This window comes from Cherax quadricarinatus, chromosome 84 (genome assembly GCF_038502225.1).
Source record: "Cherax quadricarinatus isolate ZL_2023a chromosome 84, ASM3850222v1, whole genome shotgun sequence".
In the NCBI taxonomy this organism is placed as follows: Eukaryota; Metazoa; Arthropoda; class Malacostraca; order Decapoda; family Parastacidae; genus Cherax; species Cherax quadricarinatus.
Window position 1 is genome coordinate 5,789,538 of NC_091375.1, and position 27,786 is coordinate 5,817,323.

The following is a 27,786-nucleotide window of genomic DNA, read 5'->3' on the forward strand; positions in this document are numbered from 1 at the left end:
TCGCCTGTATCCGAGGCCATCTTCAGCAAAGACGAAATATTCAGTTTGTGAATCATAAAAGTTATGTTATTGCTGGAATATCTCACAAATAACTTATACTTTGGAGAGTTAAGTTCAAAGGATGTTTCATGACGTCCTGGGTTATTGTCAAGTCACAAGTGAGCGAGATAATGAGTAGAAAATCAGAGGACAGGTCGTAGAGGGAGGCGGAAGCAGGTCAGGTGACGAAAATACCAGAAACAGGTCACTAGATGAATAGTAGTAGTAATAATAGTAGTAATAACAGTAGTGGTGGTAGTAGTAGTAGTAATAGTAATAGTAGTATTAAAAGTAATAGTAGTATTAAAAGTAATAGTAGTAGTAACAGTGCTAATAACAGTAGTGGTAGCAATAGTAGTAATAGTAGCAGTGGTAGTACATTAGTGGTAGTAGCAGTAATACTAATACTAGTAATAATAACAGTAGTGGTAGTAGTGGTAGTAATAGTAGTAGTAGTAGTAGTAGTAGTAGTAGTAGTAGTAGTAGTAACAGTACTATTAATAGTAGTAGTAGTAGTAGTAACAGTAGTAGTAGTAACAGTAGTAGTAGTCATAATATTAATTGTATTAAGAAAATACTGAAGAACACAACCCCTCAAGGGGGTCCAGGATGAAGTCCAAATGTCTTAAGTCTCCTCTCCAGAGTCTAAGTAAATTAAGTCTACCTTTCCAGTCACTGTTATCTAGATTATGGGTGAATGTTTGCTTTATTAATGGGGTTTTAAACCTATCGACTACGCGAGGGTCGTTCAAGACTGCACATCACCTGTCTACCAAGAATACTGCCAGTCCAAATATGGGGATTAACATCAGTGTATATACACTGACACATCTCTCAGTGCATGTACACAGACATCTCTCAGTGTATATACACAGACATCTCTCTCAGTGTATATACACAGACACATCTCTCAGTGCATGTACACAGACATCTCTCAGTGTATATACACAGACATCTCTCTCAGTGTATATACACAGACACATCTCTCAGTGTATATACACAGACACATCTCTCAGTGTATATACACAGACACATCTCTCAGTGCATGTACACAGACATCTCTCAGTGTATATACACAGACATCTCTCTCAGTGTATATACACAGACACATCTCTCAGTGTATATACACAGACACATCTCTCAGTGCATGTACACAGACATCTCTCAGTGTATATACACAGACATCTCTCTCAGTGTATATACACAGACATCTCTCTCAGTGTATATACACAGACACATCTCTCAGTGTATATACACAGACACATCTCTCAATGCATGTACACAGACATCTCTCAGTGTATATACACAGACATCTCTCTCAGTGTATATACACAGACACATCTCTCAGTGTATATACACAGACACATCTCTCAGTGCATGTACACAGACATCTCTCAGTGTATATACACAGACACATCTCTCAGTGTATATACACAGACACATCTCTCAATGCATGTACACAGACATCTCTCAGTGTATATACACAGACATCTCTCTCAGTGTATATACACAGGCATCTCTCTCAGTGTATATACACAGGCATCTCTCTCAGTGTATATACACAGACATCTCTCTCAGTGTATATACACAGACACATTTCTCAGTGTATATACACAGGCATCTCTCTCAGTGTATATACACAGACATCTCTCTCAGTGTATATACACAGACATCTCAGTGTATATACACAGACATCTCTCTCAGTGTATATACACAGACATCTCTCCCAGTATATATACACAGACATCTCTCTCAGTGTATATGCACAGGCATCTCTCAGTGTATATACACAGGCATCTCTCTGTGTATATACACAGACATACCTCTCGGTGTATATACACAAATATACCTCTCGGTGTATATATCCTGTCTAGGGGATAATATTTTTGGTCATTGTGCTAATATGTATTATTTTCGTGGTATAGAATAGTTATTATTATTCTAATTATTATTATTATTATTATACTAATACTAATCCCTCAGTATAATTAAACAGGGATTCTATAGCACCTGTGGAGAGGGGAAGGAGGGTTATGGAAGGCATTAGGGATTAATTCAGGGAACTGGAGCACAGATCCAATTCCTTAGATCAAGAGCCCCTCACCTTGAGGGGAGAATAATTAAAATCATTCTTAATGGCATCTTCAAAATCCGTTTTTCCTTCTTTATAAATGTTGGTAGAATTACCGACAATGTTAGGTAAAAGGACACAGGTGTAACTAATGTGTCATTTTATTGTGGCAACGTTTCGCTCTCCAGGAGCTTTGTTAAGCCGTTACTAGCTCCTGGACAGCGAAACGTTCTGATAATAATCTCCCCTGTTCCCCTGTTAGTTGCACGTGTGTTCTTTGACACCTGTGTTCTTGACACATATGTTCTATGACACCCATGCTCTTGACACATGTGTTCTTTGACACCTGTGTTCTTGACACATATGTTCTATGACACCCGTGTTCTTGACACATGTGTTCTTTGACACCTGTGTTCTTGACACGTGTTCTTAACACATGTGTTTATTGACACCTGTGTTCTTGACACATGTGTTCGTTGACACCTGTGTACTTGACATGTGTTCTTGACACATGTGTTCTTTGACACCTATGTTCTTGACACGTGTTCTTTGACACCCGTTTTCTTGACACCTGTTTTGACACCAAGTTACTAAATAGTGGAACCTCGGTGTTCGACCGGGACAATTTTGTTCAGAAAATACTGACCCGGTCTTTGAACGTTTTTCTGGAGTCCGAACGCGGTGACTTGTTTACAGTTCAGCTGTAAAAAAAACTTTACAGGAAAACCCTGTTTCAAAAGTGCTTTGAAGTGACCTTCGACACTGACCTGACTCTCAGATTATGTAATTATTATAATCATAGGGGAGCGCTAATCCCATAGGATTATATAGCGCCTGTGGGGGGGGGATGGAAGGGAAAATCCAGTTCCCTAGATCAAGAGTCCCTCGCCAGCGTCAAGGGACCTACCTCCCTTGGAAGAGTCAGTTCGACATCCTCCAGTGTGAGACTGATAACTAAAGTCGGGAAATACTGATTCGGAAATCGAACTTTTACAGTTCCAACACCACCTAGGAACCAATTAAGTATACACAAATGAATGCTTGTTATCCTCCTTTCTTTTAGGGACCAGTGGTCCATGCCGGGCCACCAGCAGTGGACCGGTACTCACCTCCTCACCACGACCGTCACTATAAGTGGTCCAGTGGTCCATGCTGGGCCACCAGCAGTGGACCGGTACTCACCTCCTCGCCACGACCGTCACTGTAAGTGGTCCAGTGGTCCATGCCGGGCCGCCACATCTGCAACTTGTACTGCTTAGCGAACTCTCTTCCCTGACCATTGCCGAACCTGCCTTGCACCTCCACCTTGGTCACCACGTGCAGGCCTCCGAGGTTGACCTCCAGGTACTGGGCCCCCTCCCGGTACACCATCTCCCTGGGACACCAGGCACCTCCACCCACCTCGACGTGCGCTCTGAAGTACAAGGTAAAAAAGAAGGGAGATTTAGTAGAGAGAAGCTAACGACGATGTTTCGGTCCGACTTGGACCATTTACAAAGTCGATCCAAGTCTGACAGAAACGTCGTCATATCTGTGTTTTGTTCCAGTCACGATATTGTATATTTCTTCTTCGTATCGATGATGTTTCGGAAGAGGTGTTAACCAGAGGTAAACACCTCTCTCGGTATCACGGTAAGGAAGCTTAAAACTGCTACACACAGCAACTAACAATGATGACGGTGGAGGTTGCTCCCACCTCCCACAGATGGCGTTGACAGTGCTATTAAGACGTGACACTCCTTCACACAGCTACAGTGTTGACAGCGCAGGTTACTCCCACCTCCCACAGATGGCGTTGACGGTGCTATTAAGACGTGACACTCCTTCACACAGCTACGGTGTTGACAGCGCAGGTTACTCCCACCTCCCACAGATGGCGTTGACGGTGCTATTAAGACGTGACACTCCTTCACACAGCTACAGTGTTGACAGCGCAGGTTACTCCCACCTCCCACAGATGGCGTTGACGGTGCTATTAAGACGTGACACTCCTTCACACAGCTACAGTGTTGAAAATAGAGGTTGCACTCACCTCCCATAGATGGCGTTGACGGCGGCGTCGAAGTAGGAGGAGGCGGAGATGTGTTCGTCAGGGATGACGCCAGACTGCATACCCAGAGCCACGTCACACTGACCTGACACACAGGTCAACCAGGTACATACAGGTTAATTAACAAGTGAAGCACCTCACAGTTTTCAAACTTTTATAAATTATATATAAAAAAAAGTTCATCTATAAGTCAAATTAAAAAAATAATATATATATATATTTATATATATGTCGTGCCGAATAGGCAGAACTTGCGATCTTAGCTTAAATAGCAACGCTCATCTTGCCATATAGGACAAGTGAAAATTTGTGTATGCAATAATTTCGCCAAAATCATTCTGAACCTAACAAAAAAAATATATTTCACTGTGTTTGTTTATTATTAAATTATTGTAAACAAATCTAAAATATATTTAGTTGGGTTAGGCTAAAATAAATTGTTCTTGTTATAATAAGGTTAGGTAAGTTTTCTAAGTTCCTTTTGGTACAAAATTATAAATTTTTACATCAACATTAATGAAAAAAATATATCTTTAAACGTATAAGAGAAAATTTTAGAAAGGACTTAATTTTAAATGAGTTCTTGCTAATTGACCAGTTTTACATATTCGGCACGACATATATATATATATATATATATATATATATATATATATATATATATATATATATATATATATATATATATATATATATATATATATGCGCATAAAAGTTCCAACATGGTTAAAAAATTTTGAGAAATTTTTAAATATAATTTAAAGAGTGGAGGAGGAATTGAAACAATGATAATAAATGATGTTATTGCCTCGTCTCCCTCTCCCCTTTTTTTTACATTACGTTTTACAACAGCTAAAGCTGTTGTTTAGTCTTTACTGCCTCTGACAGCAGCTCTTACAGCGTGTTGTTAAGACTGGTAGTTTTATATGTACCAGGAAACCAGGGAAAGAGAGAGATACACAGAGACAGAGACAGAGACACATGGAGAGGTCCACACCTAAATTCTGCTGAGAACTCTAATTCTATGTTAGAGTTAGACTATCATGTATTATCTAGGTACATGAGGTAAAGAGATAGAGATATGAATCCAAGGTCGGCTGTGTAACACAGCGGACATAGCCGGGGTTTGCAACAATTTATAGCAAGAGAGACTTGGGCAAACTGCAAGCACTAGGAGTCGCTGGCTCTGCACTAGGTGTCCTCAGTAATTACCTTCATGGTAGGTAGATCTCTAAGAGTAGTTCTAAGTGGGACAGTCAGCAAGACACTATTGATGCCAGTGTTCCACAGGAAGTATGCTGGGACCATTGTTATGGAATGTCCCCTTCAATGACCTTCATCTCATCCCAGAATCACATGCATATGCAGACGATTGTACTCTGACATTTATTTATCCAAGAGAGGAAATTCCAGCTGCTCTCAGTTACGTTAATCACCAGCTTACAGCTATATCAGCCTGGAGAAACGATGGCAGGTTACATTTGCTTCTGAGAAAACACACGTAATAATGATCTGTAGGCGCCATGATGGCAATGCTGGAGCAGTGGTAAAAATGAGCGGGAGATGAAGTTCACATATTTGGGATGAAATTTGACTCACCCTATAGGACGTTAACCATTAAATAGTCACACACTATGTGACTTTTCACACGCTGTGTGGTTAGTCACACATTGTGTGATTGGTCATATACTATGTGACTAGTTAATGGTTCAAGTTGGACAGAAACGTCGTCATAAGCTTTTCTCTCCATGTACGGGTTATTTGTGTGCTGCTAGATTACCTTCCCAAGAAACTCAGCATGAACATTCTGCACTGACAAATTTGTAAGAGTCAGCTCACTGGAACACACACACGACCTGCAGACAAAAAAGTAATACCACACAGGCCATTTACGCTGATGGCTCCTTGAACGCTGTCATTGGGCGGGAGGGAAGTGCACCGTAAACCAGCCAGATGGTACTACAACACGGAGGTGTATTAGAATTAATAACTGGGCTTCTACAGGCTGAATTGTGTGTTATATCTTTCTTCAGCTTGTAAAAGCTACCCTTTACTCGGTATTGCCGGGTATAAATACACACACTACTCTCCCTTGTCGTGGTTCATAGGTTCGAACATGAACCTACCCCTCAGTCCCTTCTATCCCCGACCACTCGACGCTCAGGGCCTCCTACACCTCCTATCCCCTACCGGCCTAGAAGTTTATTTAGATTTTAATCTGGCCAGTAGCCGCTAATAACCTTCCCTCCCCTATCCTCCACGCCATCCCAGGGAGAAATAAGCCTTTCCTAACCCTTGTTACCAATCTTCTCTCAGTTCTCTCTCTTCTGGGGAAGTGACGAAGCAACAAGACAGATCGTTGGCTTCTTCCTTGATTTGATTTTGTCACCGAAGTGGCTAGTTTATTGTACACCACATATCCATCTTGTGGATGGTAGTGGCTAGTATACTGTGCACCTCATATCCATCCTGTAGATGGTATTGGCTAGTATACTGTGCACCTCCTATCCATCCTGTGGATGGTAGTGGCTAGTATACTGTGCACCTCATATCCATCCTGTAGATGGTATTGACTAGTATACTGTGCACCTCGTATCCATCCTGTGGATGGTAGTGGCTAGTATACTGTGCACCTCATATCAATCCTGTAGATGGTATTGGCTAGTATACTGTGCACCTCATATCCATCCTGTAGATGGTATTGGCTAGTATACTGTGCACCTCCTATCCATCCTGTGGATGGTAATGGCTAGTATACTGTGCACCTCATATCCATCCTGTGGATGGTAGTGGCTAGTATACTGTGCACCTCATATCCATCCTGTAGATGGTATTGGCTAGTATACTGTGCACCTCATATCCATCCTGTGGATGGTAGTGGCTAGTATACTGTGCACCTCATATCCATCCTGCAGATGGCATTGGCTAGTATACTGTGCACCTCATATCCATCCTGTGGATGGTATTGGCTAGTATACTGTGCACCTCCTATCCATCCTGTAGATGGTATTGGCTAGTATACTGTGCACCTCATATCCATCCTGTAGATTGTATTGACTAGTATACTGTGCACCTCCTATCCATCCTGTAGATGGTATTGGCTAGTATACTGTGCACCTCATATCCATCCTGTAGATGGTATTGGCTAGTATACTGTGCACCTCCTATCCATCCTGTGGATGGTAATGGCTAGTATACTGTGCACCTCATATCCATTCTGTGGATGGTAGTGGCTAGTATACTGTGCACCTCATATCCATCCTGTAGATGATATTGGCTAGTATACTGTGCACCTCATATCCATCCTGTGGATGGTATTGGCTAGTATACTGTGCACCTCCTATCCATCCTGTAGATGGTATTGGCTAGTATACTGTGCACCTCCTATCCATCCTGTAGATGGTATTGGCTAGTATACTGTGCACCTCCTATCCATCCTGTAGATGGTATTGGCTAGTATACTGTGCACCTCATATCCATCCTGTGGATGGTAATGGCTAGTATACTGTGCACCTCCTATCCATCCTGTAGATGGTATTGGCTAGTATACTGTGCACCTCCTATCCATCCTGTAGATGGTATTGGCTAGTATACTGTGCACCTCCTATCCATCCTATGGATGGTATTGGCTAGTATACTGTGCACCTCCTATCCATCCTGTAGATGGTATTGGCTAGTATACTGTGCACCTCATATCCATCCTGTAGATGGTATTGGCTAGTATACTGTGCACCTCATATCCATCCTGTAGATGGTATTGGCTAGTATACTGTGCACCTCATATCCATCCTGTGGATGGTAGTGGCTAGTATACTGTGCACCTCATATCCATCCTGTAGATGGTATTGGCTAGTATACTGTGCACCTCATATCCATCCTGTGGATGGTAGTGGCTAGTATACTGTGCACCTCATATCCATCCTGTAGATGGTATTGGCTAGTATACTGTGCACCTCATATCCATCCTGTAGATGGTATTGGCTAGTATACTGTGCACCTCATATCCATCCTGTAGATGGTATTGACTAGTATACTGTGCACCTCATATCCATCCTGTAGATGGTATTGGCTAGTATACTGTGCACCTCATATCCATCCTGTAGATGGTAGTGGCTAGTATACTGTGCACCTCATATCCATCCTGTAGATGGTAGTGGCTAGTATACTGTGCACCTCATATCCATCCTGTGGATGGTATTGGCTAGTATACTGTGCACCTCATATCCATCCTGTAGATGGTATTGGCTAGTATACTGTGCACCTCATATCCATCCTGTAGATGGTATTGGCTAGTATACTGTGCACCTCCTATCCATCCTGTGGATGGTAGTGGCTAGTATACTGTGCACCTCATATCCATCCTGTGGATGGTAGTGGCTAGTATACTGTGCACCTCCTATCCATCCTGTAGATGGTATTGGCTAGTATACTGTGCACCTCCTATCCATCCTGTGGATGGTAGTGGCTAGTATACTGTGCACCTCCTATCCATCCTGTAGATGGTATTGGCTAGTATACTGTGCACCTCCTATCCATCCTGTAGATGGTATTGGCTAGTATACTGTGCACCTCATATCCATCCTGTGGATGGTAGTGGCTAGTATACTGTGCACCTCCTATCCATCCTGTAGATGGTATTGGCTAGTATACTGTGCACCTCCTATCCATCCTGTGGATGGTAGTGGCTAGTATACTGTGCACCTCCTATCCATCCTGTAGATGGTATTGGCTAGTATACTGTGCACCTCCTATCCATCCTGTGGATGGTATTGGCTAGTATACTGTGCACCTCCTATCCATCCTGTAGATGGTATTGGCTAGTATACTGTGCACCTCCTATCCATCCTGTGGATGGTATTGGCTAGTATACTGTGCACCTCCTATCCATCCTGTAGATGGTATTGGCTAGTATACTGTGCACCTCCTATCCATCCTGTGGATGGTATTGGCTAGTATACTGTGCACCTCCTATCCATCCTGTGGATGGTATTGGCTAGTATACTGTGCACCTCCTATCCATCCTGTGGATGGTATTGGCTAGTATACTGTGCACCTCCTATCCATCCTGTGGATGGTATTGGCTAGTATACTGTGCACCTCATATCCATCCTGTGGATGGTATGAACTCACGAAGGCCTGGGAAAAACTTATAAACAAAGTCCCCAAGAGGTGAAACAGGTGTACAAGTGTTTTTCTTTATTAATTCACTACAGATACTAATACCACATTATAAACTCTGAACCGAATTGAGAAGAGCCACTATTTAGCGAAACATCACATTACAGATAACCAGGTTTCGCTCATGAGACTGAGCCGTCAACTTATCGGTATTCCATTCCATCAATGGAATAACTGAGGAAGATTAGATAATAATCTAAGCAGCAAAGAAGGTAAAGGTAAAGGGCGTCGACACTACCACCAACCTCTCTCTTTAAGCTAAAATAAAATTTCTATTAAGCAAAACCTGGACTGAATCTCACCAGCCAGGAAACTAACAACAAAAAAGTGAAGAACAGAATAACTAAGCTGACTATATAAATCGTGAGAGTAACTATATAAATCGTGAGAGTAACTATATAAATCGTGAGAGTAACTGTATAAATCGTGAGAGTAACTGTATAAATCGTGAGAGTAACTATATAAATCGTGAGAGTAACTGTATAAATCGTGAGAGTAACTATATAAATCGTGAGAGTAACTATATAAATCGTGAGAGTAACTGTATAAATCGTGAGAGTAACTATATAAATCGTGAGAGTAACTATATAAATCGTGAGAGTAACTGTATAAATCGTGAGAGTAACTGTATAAATCGTGAGAGTAACTGTATAAATCGTCAGATTACTGTATAAATCGTGAGAGTAACTATATAAATCGTGAGAGTAACTGTATAAATCGTGAGAGTAACTATATAAATCGTGAGAGTAACTATATAAATCGTGAGAGTAACTGTATAAATCGTGAGAGTAACTGTATAAATCGTGAGAGTAACTATATAAATCGTGAGAGTAACTGTATAAATCGTGAGAGTAACTGTATAAATCGTGAGAGTAACTGTATAAATCGTCAGATTACTGTATAAATCGTGAGAGTAACTATATAAATCGTGAGAGTAACTGTATAAATCGTGAGAGTAACTATATAAATCGTGAGAGTAACTGTATAAATCGTGAGAGTAACTGTATAAATCGTCAGATTACTGTATAAATCGTGAGAGTGATCGTTGAGTGAACACTATACAGTGTTCATTCAGCAGTCGATCTCAGATTTGAAGAAATATCGATGACACGAGTGCCACTTGTTACAGGATGAGTGGCACTGTCCAGTACTGTCGCTATGGTGTCATGTTCACCCATAGGATGAGTGGTACTGTCGCTATGGTGTCATGTTCATCCACAGGATCAGTGGCACTGTCCAATACTGTCGCTATGGTGTCATGTTCATCCACAGGATGAGTGACACTGTCCAGTACTGTCACTATGGTGTCATGTTCACCCACAGGATGAGTGGCACTGTCCAGTACTGTCGCTATGGTGTCACATTCAACCACAGGATGAGTGACACTGCCCAGTACTGCCACTATGGTGTCATATTCACCCTCAGGATGAGTGACACTGTCCAGTACTGTCGCTATGGTGTCATATTCACCCACAAGATGAGTGGCACTGTCCAATACTGTCGCTATGGTGTCATATTCACCCACAGGATCAGTGGCACTGTCAAATACTGTTGTTATATCGGCATGTTCACTTACAGGATAGTAAACAATACAATTAGCATGTCTGTGTTCAAGGGGAAGCGCTAAATCCCTAGGAGCCATGCATTGGCTTGAAGAAATGGGAGAACCATTAGAATTTATCCGAGAAATGGGGGAAGGGTAGTACCATTTCCATGGATGAAGGAAGGGGGCCAACACTAATCTCACTTCAAGGGCACTCTCGTCTGGTACACGTTCTGATCTGCTGTTCAGGCGCTTTTGTTGCCTACCAGCACTAGGAGTTTTGTAGACTCAATCATCAGTCAGGTAATCTCGAGGGAAAAGAAAACTACCTATCTGTTTACGATTTACTTCAAAGTTAACGTGAGTAGTAGGCTAGCCACTACGCCTCATCCCACCAGGAGAGCAAAGCCGAGTCTCAAGTTAAAGGTTAGACGGAAATGTGTTACTCACCAGTATGTAGGCAGCAGACAGGCTCAGGGGCGAGGCAGCAGAGGACAAGCAGAAGCAGCAGCAGCAGCAGCAACGGTGTAGGAGACGAGGTAGGTGGTGGAGCAGGCTCCATGTTTGTGACCAACCTCACATCACCATCACCAACATCAGTCCTCACCAGCCACACTTCAGTACTGGAGACCTGGTACTCCACACCTTAACAATAAGCCGAGTTACGAGCGCCTTAAAATTATGCTTTCATTACTCTAAAACATTGATGTGTCATTGAATAAGCTTAGGAATTTCACAACTTGATTTGAAAACCCTTGTTGACTAAACTTAGAAATTTCAAAAGAGTGTTTGGAAAATTTGAGGGTGTTCTACAAGTCAACTGGGTTCCACTAGTGTTTACAACAGAAGTTCACATTGCTGCAGCAACATCAGGGGGATCTCAAAAACTTGTCGTACCACCGCTGGTGTCCTTGGAGGGTAACTAGCTGCTGATATTTTCCTGAGAAAGAAATTAATTTTTTTGCCAGTTCTCTCAAAATATGTTTTACCGCCTCTGAGAACCTAGGGGTTGATTCTACTAGTGCTGGCGGTACCCTGAGCGTTAATCCTCTTACTTCTGATCTCCGCTGTGCATTACACTGCTTCTGTTGTCCTCAAAGAGGGTTCTAATCCTTCTGGTTCCTAAAATATGGGCTCTCCTTCTGCTGCTGCGCCTCCTGGAAGTCTCAAATTGATTCTTAGGCTTCTAGAAGTGGGTTCTGCAGCCGTTACAGTGCCCGTAAAAGGATCCAGTCACAAGTGATGTCCAGAAGAGTGGGTTCTGCAGATTCTCGAGTGTTCGTAAAAGGATCCAGCCGCAACTGGTGTCATGAAGAGTGGGTTCTGCAGAATCTAGAGTGCTCGTAAAAGGATCCAGCAGGAACTGGTGTCTTCAAGAACAGATTTCTTCAACTTCAAAAAGGATCCAACCGCATTTAGTGCCTTCAAAAGCGTATTTCTGCAACTTTTAAAAAATCCAGCCGCATCTGGTACCCTCAAGAACGGATTTCTTCAACATCTAACATAATCCAGCCCCATCTGGTGTGCTCAAGAGTGGGTTCTGGTTCCGTTGATACAGCTGGTGGAGATTTTCAACATATCTGAAAATAAAGGAAAGCATATTTATCAACATTGAAAATGAGAAAATCAAATGTACTGTATGTAAAAATGTGCACAGGAAAAAAAACGGTGTTACACAGAGCTGTGTGAATGAATCGTAACAAAATGAAACTCAGATGACTGACACTAAACGAGAACCTTTGACATTCACAATATTTTCGCTCTTTTAATGATTTTTCTGTCATATTTTTAAAAATAAATTTTCCACTAAAATCAAAATATTTTTGGTTCAAAAACACCAGAATGAAGGTGTTATATACGTATATATATATATATATATATATATATATATATATATAGATATATATATATATATATATATATATATATATATATTTATTTATTACAGAACTTTCCATATAAAAAGTGTATTCGCCTAGTTTACTTTGCAGAGTTCGATTTACAGCTCCTGGCCCGGCTGTATGATTACCAACTGGTGGAGGGAGTGAGCCTTGATGCTAGTAGGATATTCTCACTTAAACTCAATACTGGAAAATACACAAATAACCCGCACATAAAAGACAGAAGCTTACGACGACGTTTCGGTCCGACACATGTGCGGTTTCTGGAGTCTTTATTGTGGAATCACAGCAAGCTAGGCTGGTGAGAACGAACAGCGTCTAGGCTAGGAGAACTACCACAGCAAGAACTAGTTAGTAGAGTGTCATTATCACCAAGTCGGCTATTATATACAATTCTTGAACTACTACTACTACTATACAGCACTACTAGTACCTATCACACAAGAACTCTAGTAGAGAACTGCAAGAACTAGCCTAGTCCTGCTCCACAGCAAGAACTGTTAGTGAGACTTTCACAGCAATGGCTAGTAGAAACTATCACAGTAAGCTTCTAGTAGAGAACTATCACAGCGGGCTATTAGTGTACTATCACAGTCACGGCTAGTGAGAATATACTGCAAAACTACTTTAGAGAACTACACAGTAAGTTAGTAGAGTTACTTCGAAGTGTTAGAGAACTATCACAGCAAGAACTAGGCTAGTAGAGAACTACCACAGCGAGAACTAGACTAGTAGAGAACTACCACAGCAAGATCTAGGCTAGTAGAGAACTACCACAGCAAGAACTAGGCTAGTAGAGAACTACCACAGCAAGAACTAGGCTAGTAGAGAACTACCACAGCAAGAACTAGGCTAGTAGAGAACTATCACAGCAAGAACTAGGCTAGTAGAGAACTACCACAGCAAGAACTAGGCTAGTAGAGAACTATCACAGCAAGAACTAGGCTAGTAGAGAACTACCACAGCAAGAACTAGGCTAGTAGAGAACTATCACAGCAAGAACTAGGCTAGTAGAGAACTACCACAGCACTTTCGTGAACAGCAGCCTAGGTTAGGCAAAGTTCGTCAGGAAACAGGACAAGTGATTCCTGACGCGGGTCTCAAATGATGACCAGCCGTGGGAGCTTTAGGTCATCTGACCGAGGCCTTCCACTGGCTTATCGGTCCACCCCTTTAAAAATTATGGTCATAGTTATGACCAACTAGAATGAACAGCAGCAACCACACTAAGAACGCGGTTTCCAATTAACAGCCACTGAAACATTTCAGTATGCAGCATAGCCACAGCAAGAACTGTACTCAGAGAACAAATAGAACAGTAATTTAGCGTCCAACAGAAACCATAACAAGAACAGCTGGGCTCGTAGGAAATACGCACAGCAGCAGTGTAGATTGCAACGGTATCTACAGCACCTCAACTACCAGTAGGAACAGTAGCACTGGCGGTAGCAGCGCCATCAGCAAGAGCACCGGTAGCACCAGCATCAGTAGCACCAGCATCAGCAGCACCAGCATCAGTAGCACCAGCATCAGTAGCACCAGCATCAGTAGCACCAGCATCAGTAGCACCAGCATCAGTAACACCAGCATCAGTAGCACCAGCATCAGTAGCACCAGCATCAGTAGCACCAGCATCAGTAACACCAGCATCAGTAGCACCAGCATCAGTAGCACCAGCATCAGTAGCACCAGCATCAGTAGCACCAGCATCAGTAGCACCAGCATCAGAAGCACCAGCATCAGTAGCACCAGCATCAGTAGCACCAGCATCAGTAGCACCAGCATCAGTAGCACCAGCATCAGTAGCACCTGCACCAGTAGCACCAGCATCAGTAACACCAGCATCAGTAGTACCAGCATCAGTTGCACCAGCATCAGTAGCACCAGCATCAGTAGCACCAGCATCAGTAGCACCTGCACCAGTAACACCAGCATCAGTAGCACCAGCATCAGTAGCACCAGCATCAGTAGCACCAGCATCAGTAGCATCATCAGTAGCACCAGCCTCAGCAGCACCAGCATCAGTAGCACCAGCATCAGTAGCACCAGCATCAGTAGCACCAGCATCAGTAGCACCAGCATCAGTAGCACCAGCATCAGTAGCACCAGCCTCAGCAGCACCTGCACTAGTAACACCAGCATCAGTAGCACCAGCATCAGTAGCACCAGCATCAGTAGCACCATCAGTAGCACCAGCCTCAGCAGCACCAGCATCAGTAGCACCAGCATCAGTAGCACCAGCCTCAGCAGCACCTGCACTAGTAACACCAGCATCAGTAGCACCAGCATCAGTAGCACCAGCATCAGTAGCACCATCAGTAGCACCAGCCTCAGCAGCACCAGCATCAGTAGCACCAGCATCAGTAGCACCAGCCTCAGCAGCACCTGCACTAGTAACACCAGCATCAGTAGCACCAGCATCAGTAGCACCAGCATCAGTAGCACCATCAGTAGCACCAGCCTCAGCAGCACCAGCATCAGTAGCACCAGCATCAGTAGCACCAGCCTCAGCAGCACCAGCACCAGTAACATCAGCATCAGTAGCACCAGCATCAGTAGCACCATCAGTAGCACCAACCTCAGCAGCACCAGCATCAGTAGCACCAGCATCAGTAGCACCAGCATCAGTAGCACCAGCCTCAGCAGCACCAGCCTCAGCAGCACCAGCATCAGTAGCACCAGCATCAGTAGCACCAGCCTCAGCAGCACCAGCACCAGTAACACCAGCATCAGTAGCACCAGCATCAGTAACACCAGTGCTAGTACATCAGCAGCAGCTATCGGATAACATCGTAACATCGCGGCTGTGACAGCAGAGACCTACTGAACCATGGGAAATAGAGAAGCCTGGGGACGCGATGGATCAGCCCTCACGTCTTCGGAGACACTAGAGAGTCTTGTAGTGTTACCGCCCTGAGATAACCCTCGCCCTGGACCGGACACTGACGTGGTGGACACGTCACAGGAAGCTAGTAAAGCCCAGAAATAAGCAAGACAAAGAAATAGTTCTAACCAAAATGCGACAGATACCTCTTTTTTTCCGGGAAAAGAAGCAAGCTGGACCCATGAAATATAGATCTTCCACTGAGAAGTCCGATCGGTAATTATTTTTATGTAATTACAGTGTTTAGGAAGAGTCCACCACAATGGGATACACAGCCTAGTTGATCAGGCCCTGATCCATCGGGAGGCCTGGTCATGGACCGGGCCGCGGGGGCGTTGATCCCCGGAATAACCTCCAGGTAACCTCCAGGTAAAGGAAAATCACTAATCGGGTGGGGTTTGAACCCTAAAGCACACAGGCCAGTGCGTTAACCACTGAGCCAGCTGGCTTCAGTAAGATTTATCCAACTGAAATTAGGTACAGGAGGGCCTCGCTTTACAGCATATCGCTAATACAGCGGTTTGTGATTATACTCATTCTTTATGTACTTAGGCTTCCTATAATAGATATATTCACCATAAGGATTACTCTTTGTACCTTCACTGTTCATAAGAACATAAGAAAGAAGGAACACTGCAGCAGGCCTACTGGCCCATGCGAGGTACGTCCAAGTCTCCTACAGGCTTTAGCCAATGCCCTAGTCAGGTCAGGTCACATTCACTTAAGGAAAGAACACGGCCAGGATGGGAGAAGGATACGAGAATATTAAGATTGTACTATTTTCAAAATAATAATAATAATAATAATAATAATAATAATAATAAATATAATAAAAATAATAATAATAGCATTAATAATAATAATAATAATAATAATAATAATAATAATAATAATAATAATAATAATAATTATTATAATAATTGTCTCGTACAACTGTGTAGTCATGTTCAAAGATGGATATATACAGGCAGGAGGGACAAGATGATATTTCGATACTAGGCCAGCAGTAACAGCCTCGTTGATCAGTCCCTGATCTACCGGGAGGCCTGGTCATGGACTAATCCGCGGGGGCTTTGACCCCCCCGGAACGCCCTCCGGTAGAGTATTGAAAATAGCACTGGCCAGTCAGTGGCCACTGCTGCCGTGGGCCACCAGTCACACTCGGGCCAGTGTGTGTCCAGCACGGGCCAGTCAGTGGCCACTGCTGCCGTGGGCCACCAGTCACACTCGGGCCAGTGTGTGTCCAGCACGGGCCAGTCAGTGGCCACTGCTGCCGTGGGCCACCAGTCACACTCGGGCCAGTGTGTCCAGCACGGGCCGTCAGTATGGTATACAGTACCGACAAAATGAGGAATTAGACACATAGGCAACATCTAGGCATCTTTATTTGTAGACGTTTCGCCAACCAGTGGCTTCATCAATACAATATCATTGTGTTGCATCCATAAAGCCATTAGTTGGCGAAACGTCTACAAATAAAACCCAGATGACGCGCATGTGTCTAATTCTACTTCACCTTCACCTGACGCGTGCGGCCAGCAGTAACAGCCTAGTTAATCAGGCCCTGATCCATCGGGAGGCCTGGTCGTGGACCGGGCCGCGGGGGCGTTGATCTCCCGAATAACCTCCAGGTAACCTCCAGGATCGTAGACACAGACACCGACACACCATCACGCTTGTCCCAACCCTCCCCGAGTGCCGACACCACTGAATGGGTCGTCTCACCACACATCCCTGTCAGGGTTTCTCCCCGGACGAATCAACAAACAATAGCAACATCCACTTGAAAGGAACGGGAACAAGAAGCCATATATAGAGAACTACCACAGCGAGAACTAGACTAGTAGAGAACTACCACAGCAAGATCTAGGCTAGTAGAGAACTACCACAGCAAGAACTAGACTAGTAGAGAACTATCACAGCGAGAACTAGACTAGTAGAGAACTACCACAGCAAGTTCTAGGCTAGTAGATAACTACCACAGCAAGAACTAGGCTAGTGGGGAACTACCACAGCAAGAACTAGGCTAGTAGAGAACTACTACAGCAAGAACTAGGCTAGTGGGGAACTACCACAGCAAGAACTAGGCTAGTAGAGAACTACCACAACAACAACTAGGCTAGTAGAGAACTACCACAGCAAGAACTTGGCTAGTAGAGAACTACCACAGCAAGAACTAGGCTAGTGGAGAACTACCACAGCAAGAACTAGGCTAGTAGAGAACTATCACAGCAAGAACTAGGCTAGTAGAGAACTACCACAGCAAGAACTAGGCTAGTAGAGAACTACCACAGCAAGAACTAGGCTAGTAGAGAACTACCACAGCAAGAACTAGGCTAGTAGAGAACTACCACAGCAAGAACTAGGCTAGTAGAGAACTACCACAGCAAGAACTAGGCTAGTAGAGAACTACCACAGCAAGAACTAGGCTAGTAGAGAACTACCACAGCAAGAACTAGGCTAGTAGAGAACTACCACAGCAAGAACTAGGCTAGTAGAGAACTACCACAGCAAGAACTAGGCTAGTAGAGAACTACCACAGCAAGAACTAGGCTAGTAGAGAACTACCACAGCAAGAACTAGGCTAGTAGAGAACTACCACAGCAAGAACTAGGCTAGTAGAGAACTACCACAGCAAGAACTAGGCTAGTAGAGAACTACCACAGCAAGAACTAGGCTAGTAGAGAACTACCACAGCAAGAACTAGGCTAGTAGAGAACTACCACAGCAAGAACTAGGCTAGTAGAGAACTACCACAGCAAGAACTAGGCTAGTAGAGAACTACCACAGCAAGAACTAGGCTAGTAGAGAACTACCACAGCAAGAACTAGGCTAGTAGAGAACTATCACAGCAAGAACTAGGCTAGTAGAGAACTACCACAGCAAGAACTAGGCTAGTAGAGAACTACCACAGCAAGAACTAGGCTAGTAGAGAACTACCACAGCAAGAACTAGGCTAGTAGAGAACTACCACAGCAAGAACTAGGCTAGTAGAGAACTACCACAGCAAGAACTAGGCTAGTAGAGAACTACCACAGCAAGAACTAGGCTAGTAGAGAACTACCACAGCAAGAACTAGGCTAGTAGAGAACTACCACAGCAAGAACTAGGCTAGTGGAGATGAAAACTCACCTGAGTCACCGAAGTGTTAAGCAATATTTCCAGCAGTCTTCAGCTTATCAGAAAATGGAAAGAACTGGAAACTGGAATAAGCGGCTGAAGACTAGAAACCTGTTCTCGTCAGGTTTAGGTTTTGGAAACATGATAAATAAACAGAAACCTGGACAGGTACTCGAACCGTGGTGAAGAATTAGACACATGTGCAACATCTGGTATCTTTATCAATACAAGAACATAATGTAAAGATTACGGTGCTTATCACCTACTCCTAGGCTAAGGGACTGGACACAGTCAGTGCCCGACCAGCTAGGTTGTGGCTCCTACGCTGGACTGTGTGTGTGGCCAGATGTAGCAGCCTGGTTGAGCAGGCCCTGATTCACTAGGAGGCCTGGTCGAGGACCGGGCAGCGGGGGAGTTGACTTTTCTCCCTCTCAAAGTTTCCGGTGCTGTGGAATGAGACAGATCACAGTTGGTGCCACTAATGCAAGCAAGTGCCAGTTGTTCTGGTTATAAAAACATTCTCTTGTACTGCTCGAAATGCTCATGCATGCTGTAAACCAACTACAGTGTGTATACTACACAAGGTTCAAGTACTCGCCCAGTAATCTGTTTGACAGCCATTCATTACGTATTATGCAGGACTTTTACAATGGTTTTCAAGGACTACAGGTGTTATGGACACGTGCATAGTATATTATGTAGATTTAACCTGTAATAGCTAATAAAATCAGACAGTGGCGGGACCAGGAGCTTAAAAATGACCCTCGTAAACCCTCGTGGGACGTTATAGGGAGGGGGAGGAGGGAGGGGACCATAGGGACGTGAAGGAGGCGGCCGCGAGAATGAGAGAGAGAGAGAGAGAGAGAGAGAGAGAGAGAGAGAGAGAGAGAGAGAGAGAGAGAGAGAGAGAGAGAGAGAGAGAGAGAGAGAGAGAGAAAGAGAGAGAGAGGCAGGCGCTAGTCTGTGAACTAATGTCGGGATGTTGCTAAGTGTCACCGCCTCCCTCCCTTCCTCCCTCCTGGGCCATAAACAATGGACAGTATGTCCCACGTAACCTTAGAAACCTGTTTGGCCCGGTGGAAGGATGGAGGGAGATAGGATGCGAGAATGGGGAAGGACACACCCTCCTCGGTGCATCCTGCTGTCTTTAGCCCCGTTCACTGGTGACTTAAGTTGTTCATCTTCTGGGGAAAGGTTTATTTGTGTTAGTAATCCAGTATGGCTTAAACACTATAACCCAGTGAAAACAAACACTAGCTTATTTCCACTGGGATCCTTTATTTTTCTGCGTCCTTCCCCTGGATGCTACCCACAACAGTCGATTAACACTCAGCTACCTATTAACTGATAGGTAACACGGACAGCAAGTGTTAGGAGCCCTGGTCAGGCGTCGTGGTAGTCACCACCAAGCTTGAGTCTTTGTCTGGTCCGCCCTCTAACAACTCACAGCTAAGGCAAGCTATCTCAGCGGTGGGTAGGTGGTTAGCAAGTGGATGTTATCAGTTATGAGGGTGTGTGGTACAGATGCGCTACCACTGAGTCAAAGGAATAGAGGGGGATACTTACCTTGCTGGACCTCGTTCAGGATCTACATGTGTAGAGGGCATGGAGGTGTCAGGCTCCCTCGATATACTCGGTTATATATATATATATATATATATATATATATATATATATATATATATATATATATATATATATATATAAATTATATATATATATATATATATATATATATATATATGTCGTGCCGAATAGGCAGAACTTGCGATCTTGGCTTAAATAGCAACGCTCATCTTGCCATATAGGACAAGTGAAAATTTGTGTATGCAATAATTTCGCCAAAATCATTCTGAACCTAACAAAAAAAATATATTTCACTGTGTTTGTTTAGTATTAAATTATTGTAAACAAATCTAAAATATATTTAGTTGGGTTAGGCTAAAATAAATTGTTCTTGTTATAATAAGGTTAGATAAGTTTTCTAAGGTTCTTTTGGTGCAAAATTAAAGTTTTTTACATTAACATTAATGAAAAAAATATATCTTCAAACGTATAAGAGAAAATTTTAGAAAGGACTTAATTTTAATTGAGTTCTTGCTAATTGACCAGTTTTACATATTCAGCACGACATATATATATATATATGTATATATATATATATATATATATATATATATATATATATATATATATATATATATATATATATATATATATATATGTATATATACATGCAACACAACCACTCTGAAAGAATAGAGAAATTCCAAGCGCTTTCGTGACTACTCACATTATCAAGGAACATATATATATATATATATATATATATATATATATATATATATATATATATATATATATATATATATATATATATATATATATATATATATAGGTAGTAGGTTGGTAGACAGCAACCACCCAGGGAGGTACTACCGTCCTGTGGTAGTAGGTTGGTAGATAACCACCCAGGGAGGCACTACCGTCCTGTGGTAGTAGGTGGGTAGACAGCAACCACCCGGGGAGGCACTACCGTCCTGTGGTGGTAGGTTGGTAGACAGCAACCACCCAGGGAGGTACTACCGTCCTGTGGTAGTAGGTTGGTAGACAACAACCACCCAGGGAGGCACTACCGTCCTGTGGTAGTAGATTGGTAGACAGCAACCACCCAGGGAGGCACTACCGTCCTGTGGTGGTAGGTTGGTAGACAGCAACCACCCAGGGAGGCACTACCGTCCTGTGGTAGTAGGTTGGTAGATAACAACCACTCAGGGAGGTACTACCGTCCTGTGGTAGTAGGTTGGTAGACAGCAACCACCCAGGGAGGTACTACCGTCCTGTGGTAGTAGGTTGGTAGACAGCAACCACCCAGGGAGGTACTACCGTCCTGTGGTAGTAGGTTGGTAGACAAAAACCACCCAGGGAGGTACTACCGTCCTGTGGTAGTAGGTTGGTAGACAGCAACCACCCAGGGAGGTACTACCGTCCTGTGGTAGTAGGTTGGTAGACAGCAACCACCCAGGGAGGTACTACCGTCCTGTGGTAGTAGGTTGGTAGACAGCAACCATCCAGGGAGGTACTACCGTCCTGTGGTAGTAGGTTGGTAGACAGCAACCGCCCAGGGAGGTACTACCGTCCTGTCAAGTGAGTGTAAAACGGAATCCTGTAACTGTTTTGCATGATGGTAGGATTGCTGGTGTCTTTTTTCTGTCTCATAAACATGCAAGATTTCAGGTACGTCTTGCTACTTCTACTTGCACTTAGGTCACACTACACATACATGTACAAGCATATATATACACACCCCTCTGGGTTTTCTTCTATTTTCTTACTAGATCTTGTTCTTGTTTATTTCCTCTTATCTCCATGGTGAAGTGGAACAGAATTCTTCCTCCGTAAGCCATGCGTGTTGTAAGAGGCGAGTAAAATGCCGGGAGCAAGGAGCTAGTAACCCCTTCTCCTGTATGTATTACTAAATGTAAAAGGAGAAACTTTCGTTTTTCCTTTTAGGCCACCCTAAACTCCAGTTAAACTCCGCCTCGGTGGGATACTGCAGGTTGGTAGACAGCAACCACCCAGGGAAGTACTACCGTCCTGCCAGATGACTGTGAAACAAAAACCTGTAACTGTTTTGCATGATGGTAGGATTGCTGGTTTTTCTTTTTCTGTCTCATAAACACGCTAGATAACAGGGATATCTTGCTACTCCTACTTACACTTTGGTCACACTTCACAGACACGCACATGCATATATATATATACATACATCTAGGTTTTTCTCCTTTTTCTAAATAGCTCTTGTTCTTTTTATTTCTTCTATTGTCCATGGGGAAGTGGAAAAGAATCTTTCCTCCGTAAGCCATGCGTGTCGTATGAGGCGACTAAAATGCCGGGAGCAATGGGCTAGTAACCCCTTCTCCTGTATACATTTACTAAAAATGAGAAGAAGAAAAACTTTATAAAACTGGTTTTTAAACTGCGAGGAACTGGGTAGTAGACTAAAGCAAACAGATGAGCTGAATGCTATGAACTACAGCAAGAACAGCTGGAGTACCACAGCAGAACTAGCTAGTGAGAACACAAGCAAGAACTAGGCTAAGTAGAGAGCTACCACAGCAAGAACTAGGCTAGTGGAGATAAACTCACTGAGTCACCGAGAGTGTTAAGCAAATCAGCAGTCTTCAGTTATCAGAAATGGAAAGAACTGGAACTGGAATAAGTGAGAGACTAGAAACCTGTTCGTCAGTTTAGTTTGAAACTATGATGAAATAACAGAAACCTGGACATGGTACTCGAAACGTGGTAAGAATTAGCATGTGCAACATCTGGACTTTATCAATCAAGAATCAATGAGAAGATTGCGAGTGCTTATCAACTGCTCTAGGAAGACTGACCAGCAGTGCCGACCAGTAGTTGTGGTCGCGACCTGACTGTGTGGGGAACAGAGAGCCTGGTTGGCAGGCCTGATTCATGGAGGCCTGGTCGAGGACCCAGGGAGTTGACCTTCTCCTCTCAGTTTCCGGTGCTGTGGATAGACAGACACAGTTGGTGATCTAATGCAAGCAATACAGTTTTCTGGTTATAAAACATTCTGTACTGCTGAAATGCTCATCATGCGAACCAACTACAGTGATGTAGCACACAAGGTTCAATCGCCCAGTAATTTTTGACAGCCATTCATCGTATTATGCAGGACTTAAATGGTTTTCAAGGACTCAGGTGTTGGACACGTTATAGTAGTGCCAAGTATATCAGATTAACCTTTCTAGTTATAAGCAACTGAGGAGCTAAAAGGTAGACTGGGATAAGGAGGAGAGGAGAATAGAGAGACAGGGGAGAGAGAGAGGAAGAGTTAAGAGAAGAAGAGAGGAGGGCAGTCGTGAGTCTAGAATAATGTCGGATGTTGCAGGATGTCATGCTCCACTCTCCTCCTGGGCCATAGACAATGGCAGATGTCAGAACTAGGAAACCTGTTGGGGTGAAGGATTGAAATAGGATGAGAATGAGGAAGGACCACCTCGGTGCATCCTGCTGTCTTTAGCCCCGTTCATGGTAACTTGTAGGTGTTCATCTCTGGGGAAAGGTTTATTGGTTAGTAATCCAGTATGGCTAAACACGATAACCCAGTGAAAACAAACAAGCTTATTTCACTGGAACTTTATTTTTCTGCGTCCTTCCTGGATGCTACACAAGAGATCGATTAAGACAGCTCCTGAAACTGATAGGTAAAGGACAGCAAAGTGTTAGGAGCCTGGTCGAGCGTCGTTATCACCACCAAGCAGTCTTTGTCTGGTCGCTCTAACAACTCAAGCAAGGAAGTATCTCAGCGGTAGTGAGTTACAGTGTGTTACAATGTTGGAAGAGCCTAACGAGAACAGGAATGGGGATACTTACTGCTGACTTCGTTCAGGAATCTCAGTGAGAGGCGTGAGTGTCATTCTGATATATGGTTATATATATATATATATATATATGATATATGATATATATATATATATATATATATATATATATATATATATATATAGTATATATATATATATATATGTCATGGAATAGGCAGAACTACGATCTTGCTTAAGTGAGAAGACCATCTTCCATATGGAAGGAAAATTTGTGTATGCAATAATATCGAAAATCATTTGAACCTAATGAAAAAATATATTTCACTGTGTTTGTTTAGTATTAAATTATTGTAAACAAATCTAAAATATATTTAGTTGGTTAGGCTAAAATAAATTGTTCTTTATAATAAGGTTAGATAGTTTTTAAGGTTCTTGGTGAAAATTAAAATTTTTATTAACATTATGAAAAATATATCTTTAAACGTATAAAGAAATTTTAGAGGACTAATTAAAGAGTTTGCAATGCATTTTAATATTCTAGAGACATATATATATATATGTAATTATATATATATATTATATAGTATATATATATATTAATATATATATATATATATATATATATATATGGATATGCAATAATGCAAAAGCCCTTGGAAAGAATAGAGAAATTCCGCGCTGTGTGACTCTCAGTTATCAGGAACATATATATATATATATATATATATATATATATATAGTATATATATAGTATTATATATATATATATATATATATGAAATATATAGTAGTAGGTTGATAGACAGCAGCACAGGGAGTACACTGTCCTGGTGGGAGGTAGGTTGAGATAACCACAGGAGGCCTCTGTTCCTGATGGTAGTAGGTGGAGCCAGTAGAAACACGGGAGGCACTACTCCTGTGGTTCAGGTGGAAAGCAACCGACCCAGGAGGTACTAGTCCTGTGTATCAGTGGTTGGTTAGAAATTAACACAGGGGGCACAACGTCAATACTGTGTGAGAGTGAGTTAGATAAAGCAATCCGAGGCACACAATCCGTGGTGAGTTGTCAGCAACCTACCAGGAGACACTAGTCCTGTGGTAGAGGTCTGAGAAGTACAGAACCCTCAGGGATACGAATCCTGTGGTAGGGTTGAGAAGACAACAACAGGGAGGTACTACGTCCTGGGTAGTAGGTTGTGAGACAGCAACAGATTAGGGGATGACGTCTGAATAGTAGTAGGTTGGAGGCAGCAACGATCGGGGAGGTACTACTGTCCATGGTAGTAGGGGTAGACAGCAACCGCCAGGGAGCATACGTCCTAGTGTAGTAGGTTGGTAACAGCAACCGACCGAGGAGGATAAGTCCTGTGGTATGGAGTTGGGAGAACATCCAAGAACTTTGTCCTGTGGTAGAAAGAGTTGGTAGACAAAACACCAGGGAGGTACTACGTCCTGTGTATAGGTTGTGAAGCAACCACGGGGTGACTGTCATGGTAGTGAGGTTGGAGGCAACGAGGAGGCATACGTCCTGTGAGTAGTAGGTTGGTGAGACAGCAACCACCCAGGAGGTATCTGTCCTTGGAGTAGGTTGGTGATACAGCAACCATCCAGGAGGACTTCCTGAGGTAAGTAGGTTGGTAGAAAAACCACCCAGGGGACACGTCCTGTGTAGTAGGTTGGTAGACAGAACCACCAGGATGATACTACGTTATATATATATATATATATATATATATATATATATATATATATATATATATATATATTACACGTTTACACACACACACACAAAGTGACTAACATACGGATTTTCTAGGCCTTTTTTTAAATGGTTTCAAAGTCGTACACGTTCTCGAGACCGTTTGGAAAAACGTTCTAGAAAACGTTGTTTTTTCGACGCCGGTTTTCACCTAAAGGACATTCTCGGGGGTCAGCGCCCCTCTCTGCCCGGTACCGGCCAGGCATGCTTTTAGATCAAGGCCTGATCAATCAGGCTGTAACTGTTCGCCGCACGAAGTCCAGCGTATGAACCACAACCCGGCTGATCAAGAACTGCCTTGAGGGACAACCATGGGTCTGTAATCCTTTTATATATGGTGAGAGGCTGTTTAAAAGTCCTGGGCCCCTTATACTTATTGTGCTATCCCTTAGTGAACAGACGGCACCTTTGCTTTTCATTGGTGGTATTTTGCACCATCTGCCAAACCTTGTGATTCGTAGTGCGTGACTTCTTTGAACAGATTTGTGACCAAATGACCCTGAAATGCCGTGGAAAGGGATGGTCAACACAATTTTTAAATCGGTAAAGAAGGATTTGAATCCTCTGGGCTTGGGCATCCTGCAGGCTGGAGTAAGGCGAGGCAAATTTGTGTTTTTTTTTTTGTGTGTTTTACGTGTTGTTTGGGTGTGAGCATCGTAACATCAGTAAAAGGATGCAGGGAAACCGGTTATCAGAACTTGATTCTTAGAAGTGGGAAGTAGAGTGGGTGCAGCCTGAGGGGCGGCTGGTGGATGTTGGTGTGCTGAGGCTCGTTGGTACTGTGATGTCTGTACACATGTGGAAGCCAACTATTGTCTGAGTGATGGTGAGGGCTTCCTTCACTGGGTTACTCTACCTTGGTGCCAGACTGCCCATGGTCAAACATTTTCGTCACTACCTGAAGGACCCAAACGAAACATTAACACAAATGTTCAGACTGAAATTATATATATATATATATATATATATATATATATATATATATATATATATATATATATATATATATATATATATATATATGTATATATGTCGTCCCGAATAGGTAAAACTTGGAATTTTGGCTTAAATAGCAACGCTCTTCTTACCGAAAAAGGCAAGCGACAATTTGTGTATACAATAATTTCTGAACCTAACGAAAAAAATTATTTCCTTGTGTTTATTATTAAATTATTGTAAACTTATCTAAAATATATTTAGTTGGATTAGGCTAAATTAAATTGAGCTTGTTATAATAATGTTATGTAAGTTTTCTAACGATCTTTTGGTACAAAATTATTAATTTTTACATTAACATAAATGAAAAATATATATCTTTAACTGGGAAAGTGGGGAGATGGATCTTCAACTTTCTAACAAATCGAACACAAAGAGTAGTGGTCAACAGAGTTAAATCGGAGGCTGCCATAGTGAAGAGCTCTGTTCCACAAGGCACAGTACTCGCCCCCACCTTATTCCTTATCCTCATATCAGACATAAACAGAGATATACACCACAGCACCGTATCATCCTTTGCGGATGATACTAGGATCTGCATGAGGCTGTCATCTGCTGAGGACGCGGTTAACCTCCAAGAAGATATAAACAAAGTTTTCCAGTGGGCAACGGTAAACAATATGATGTTCAATGAGGACAAATTCCAACTACTCCGTTATGGAAAACTGGAGGAGATAATAACTAGAACAGAGTATACTACTGACTCCGGCCATACAATAGAGCGGAAAAATAATGTAAGGGACCTGGGAGTAGTAATGTCTGAGGATCTCACTTTCAAGGATCACAACAGTGCCACGATCGCACGTGCAAAGAAAATGATAGGATGGATAATGAGAACTTTCAAAACGAGAGATGCCAAGCCAATGATAATCCTTTTCAAATCACTTGTTCTCTCTA

At 42.7% G+C, this 27,786-nt stretch overlaps 1 protein-coding gene across 4 annotated transcripts in view; it reads right to left on the reverse strand.

The window, feature by feature from the left end:
* The window catches only part of LOC128704227 (discoidin domain-containing receptor 2-like), a 109,873-nt gene that overhangs the window by 29,796 nt on the left and 52,291 nt on the right, over positions 1–27,786 (reverse strand). For 2 of the 4 annotated variants that reach the window (XM_070102975.1, XM_070102974.1), the window contains 3 exons: positions 11,332–12,461; positions 4,143–4,245; positions 3,293–3,524 (listed from right to left, as the gene is read on the reverse strand). In XM_070102975.1, coding sequence (XP_069959076.1) covers positions 3,293–3,524; positions 4,143–4,245; positions 11,332–11,443 — 447 coding nt within the window. In that variant the 5' untranslated portion in view covers positions 11,444–12,461. Of the gene's footprint in view, positions 1–3,292; positions 3,525–3,779; positions 3,924–4,142; positions 4,246–11,331; positions 12,462–19,052; positions 19,194–27,786 lie in introns of those variants that run through there. The other 2 variants (XM_070102976.1, XM_070102978.1) reach the window with 2 other exon arrangements.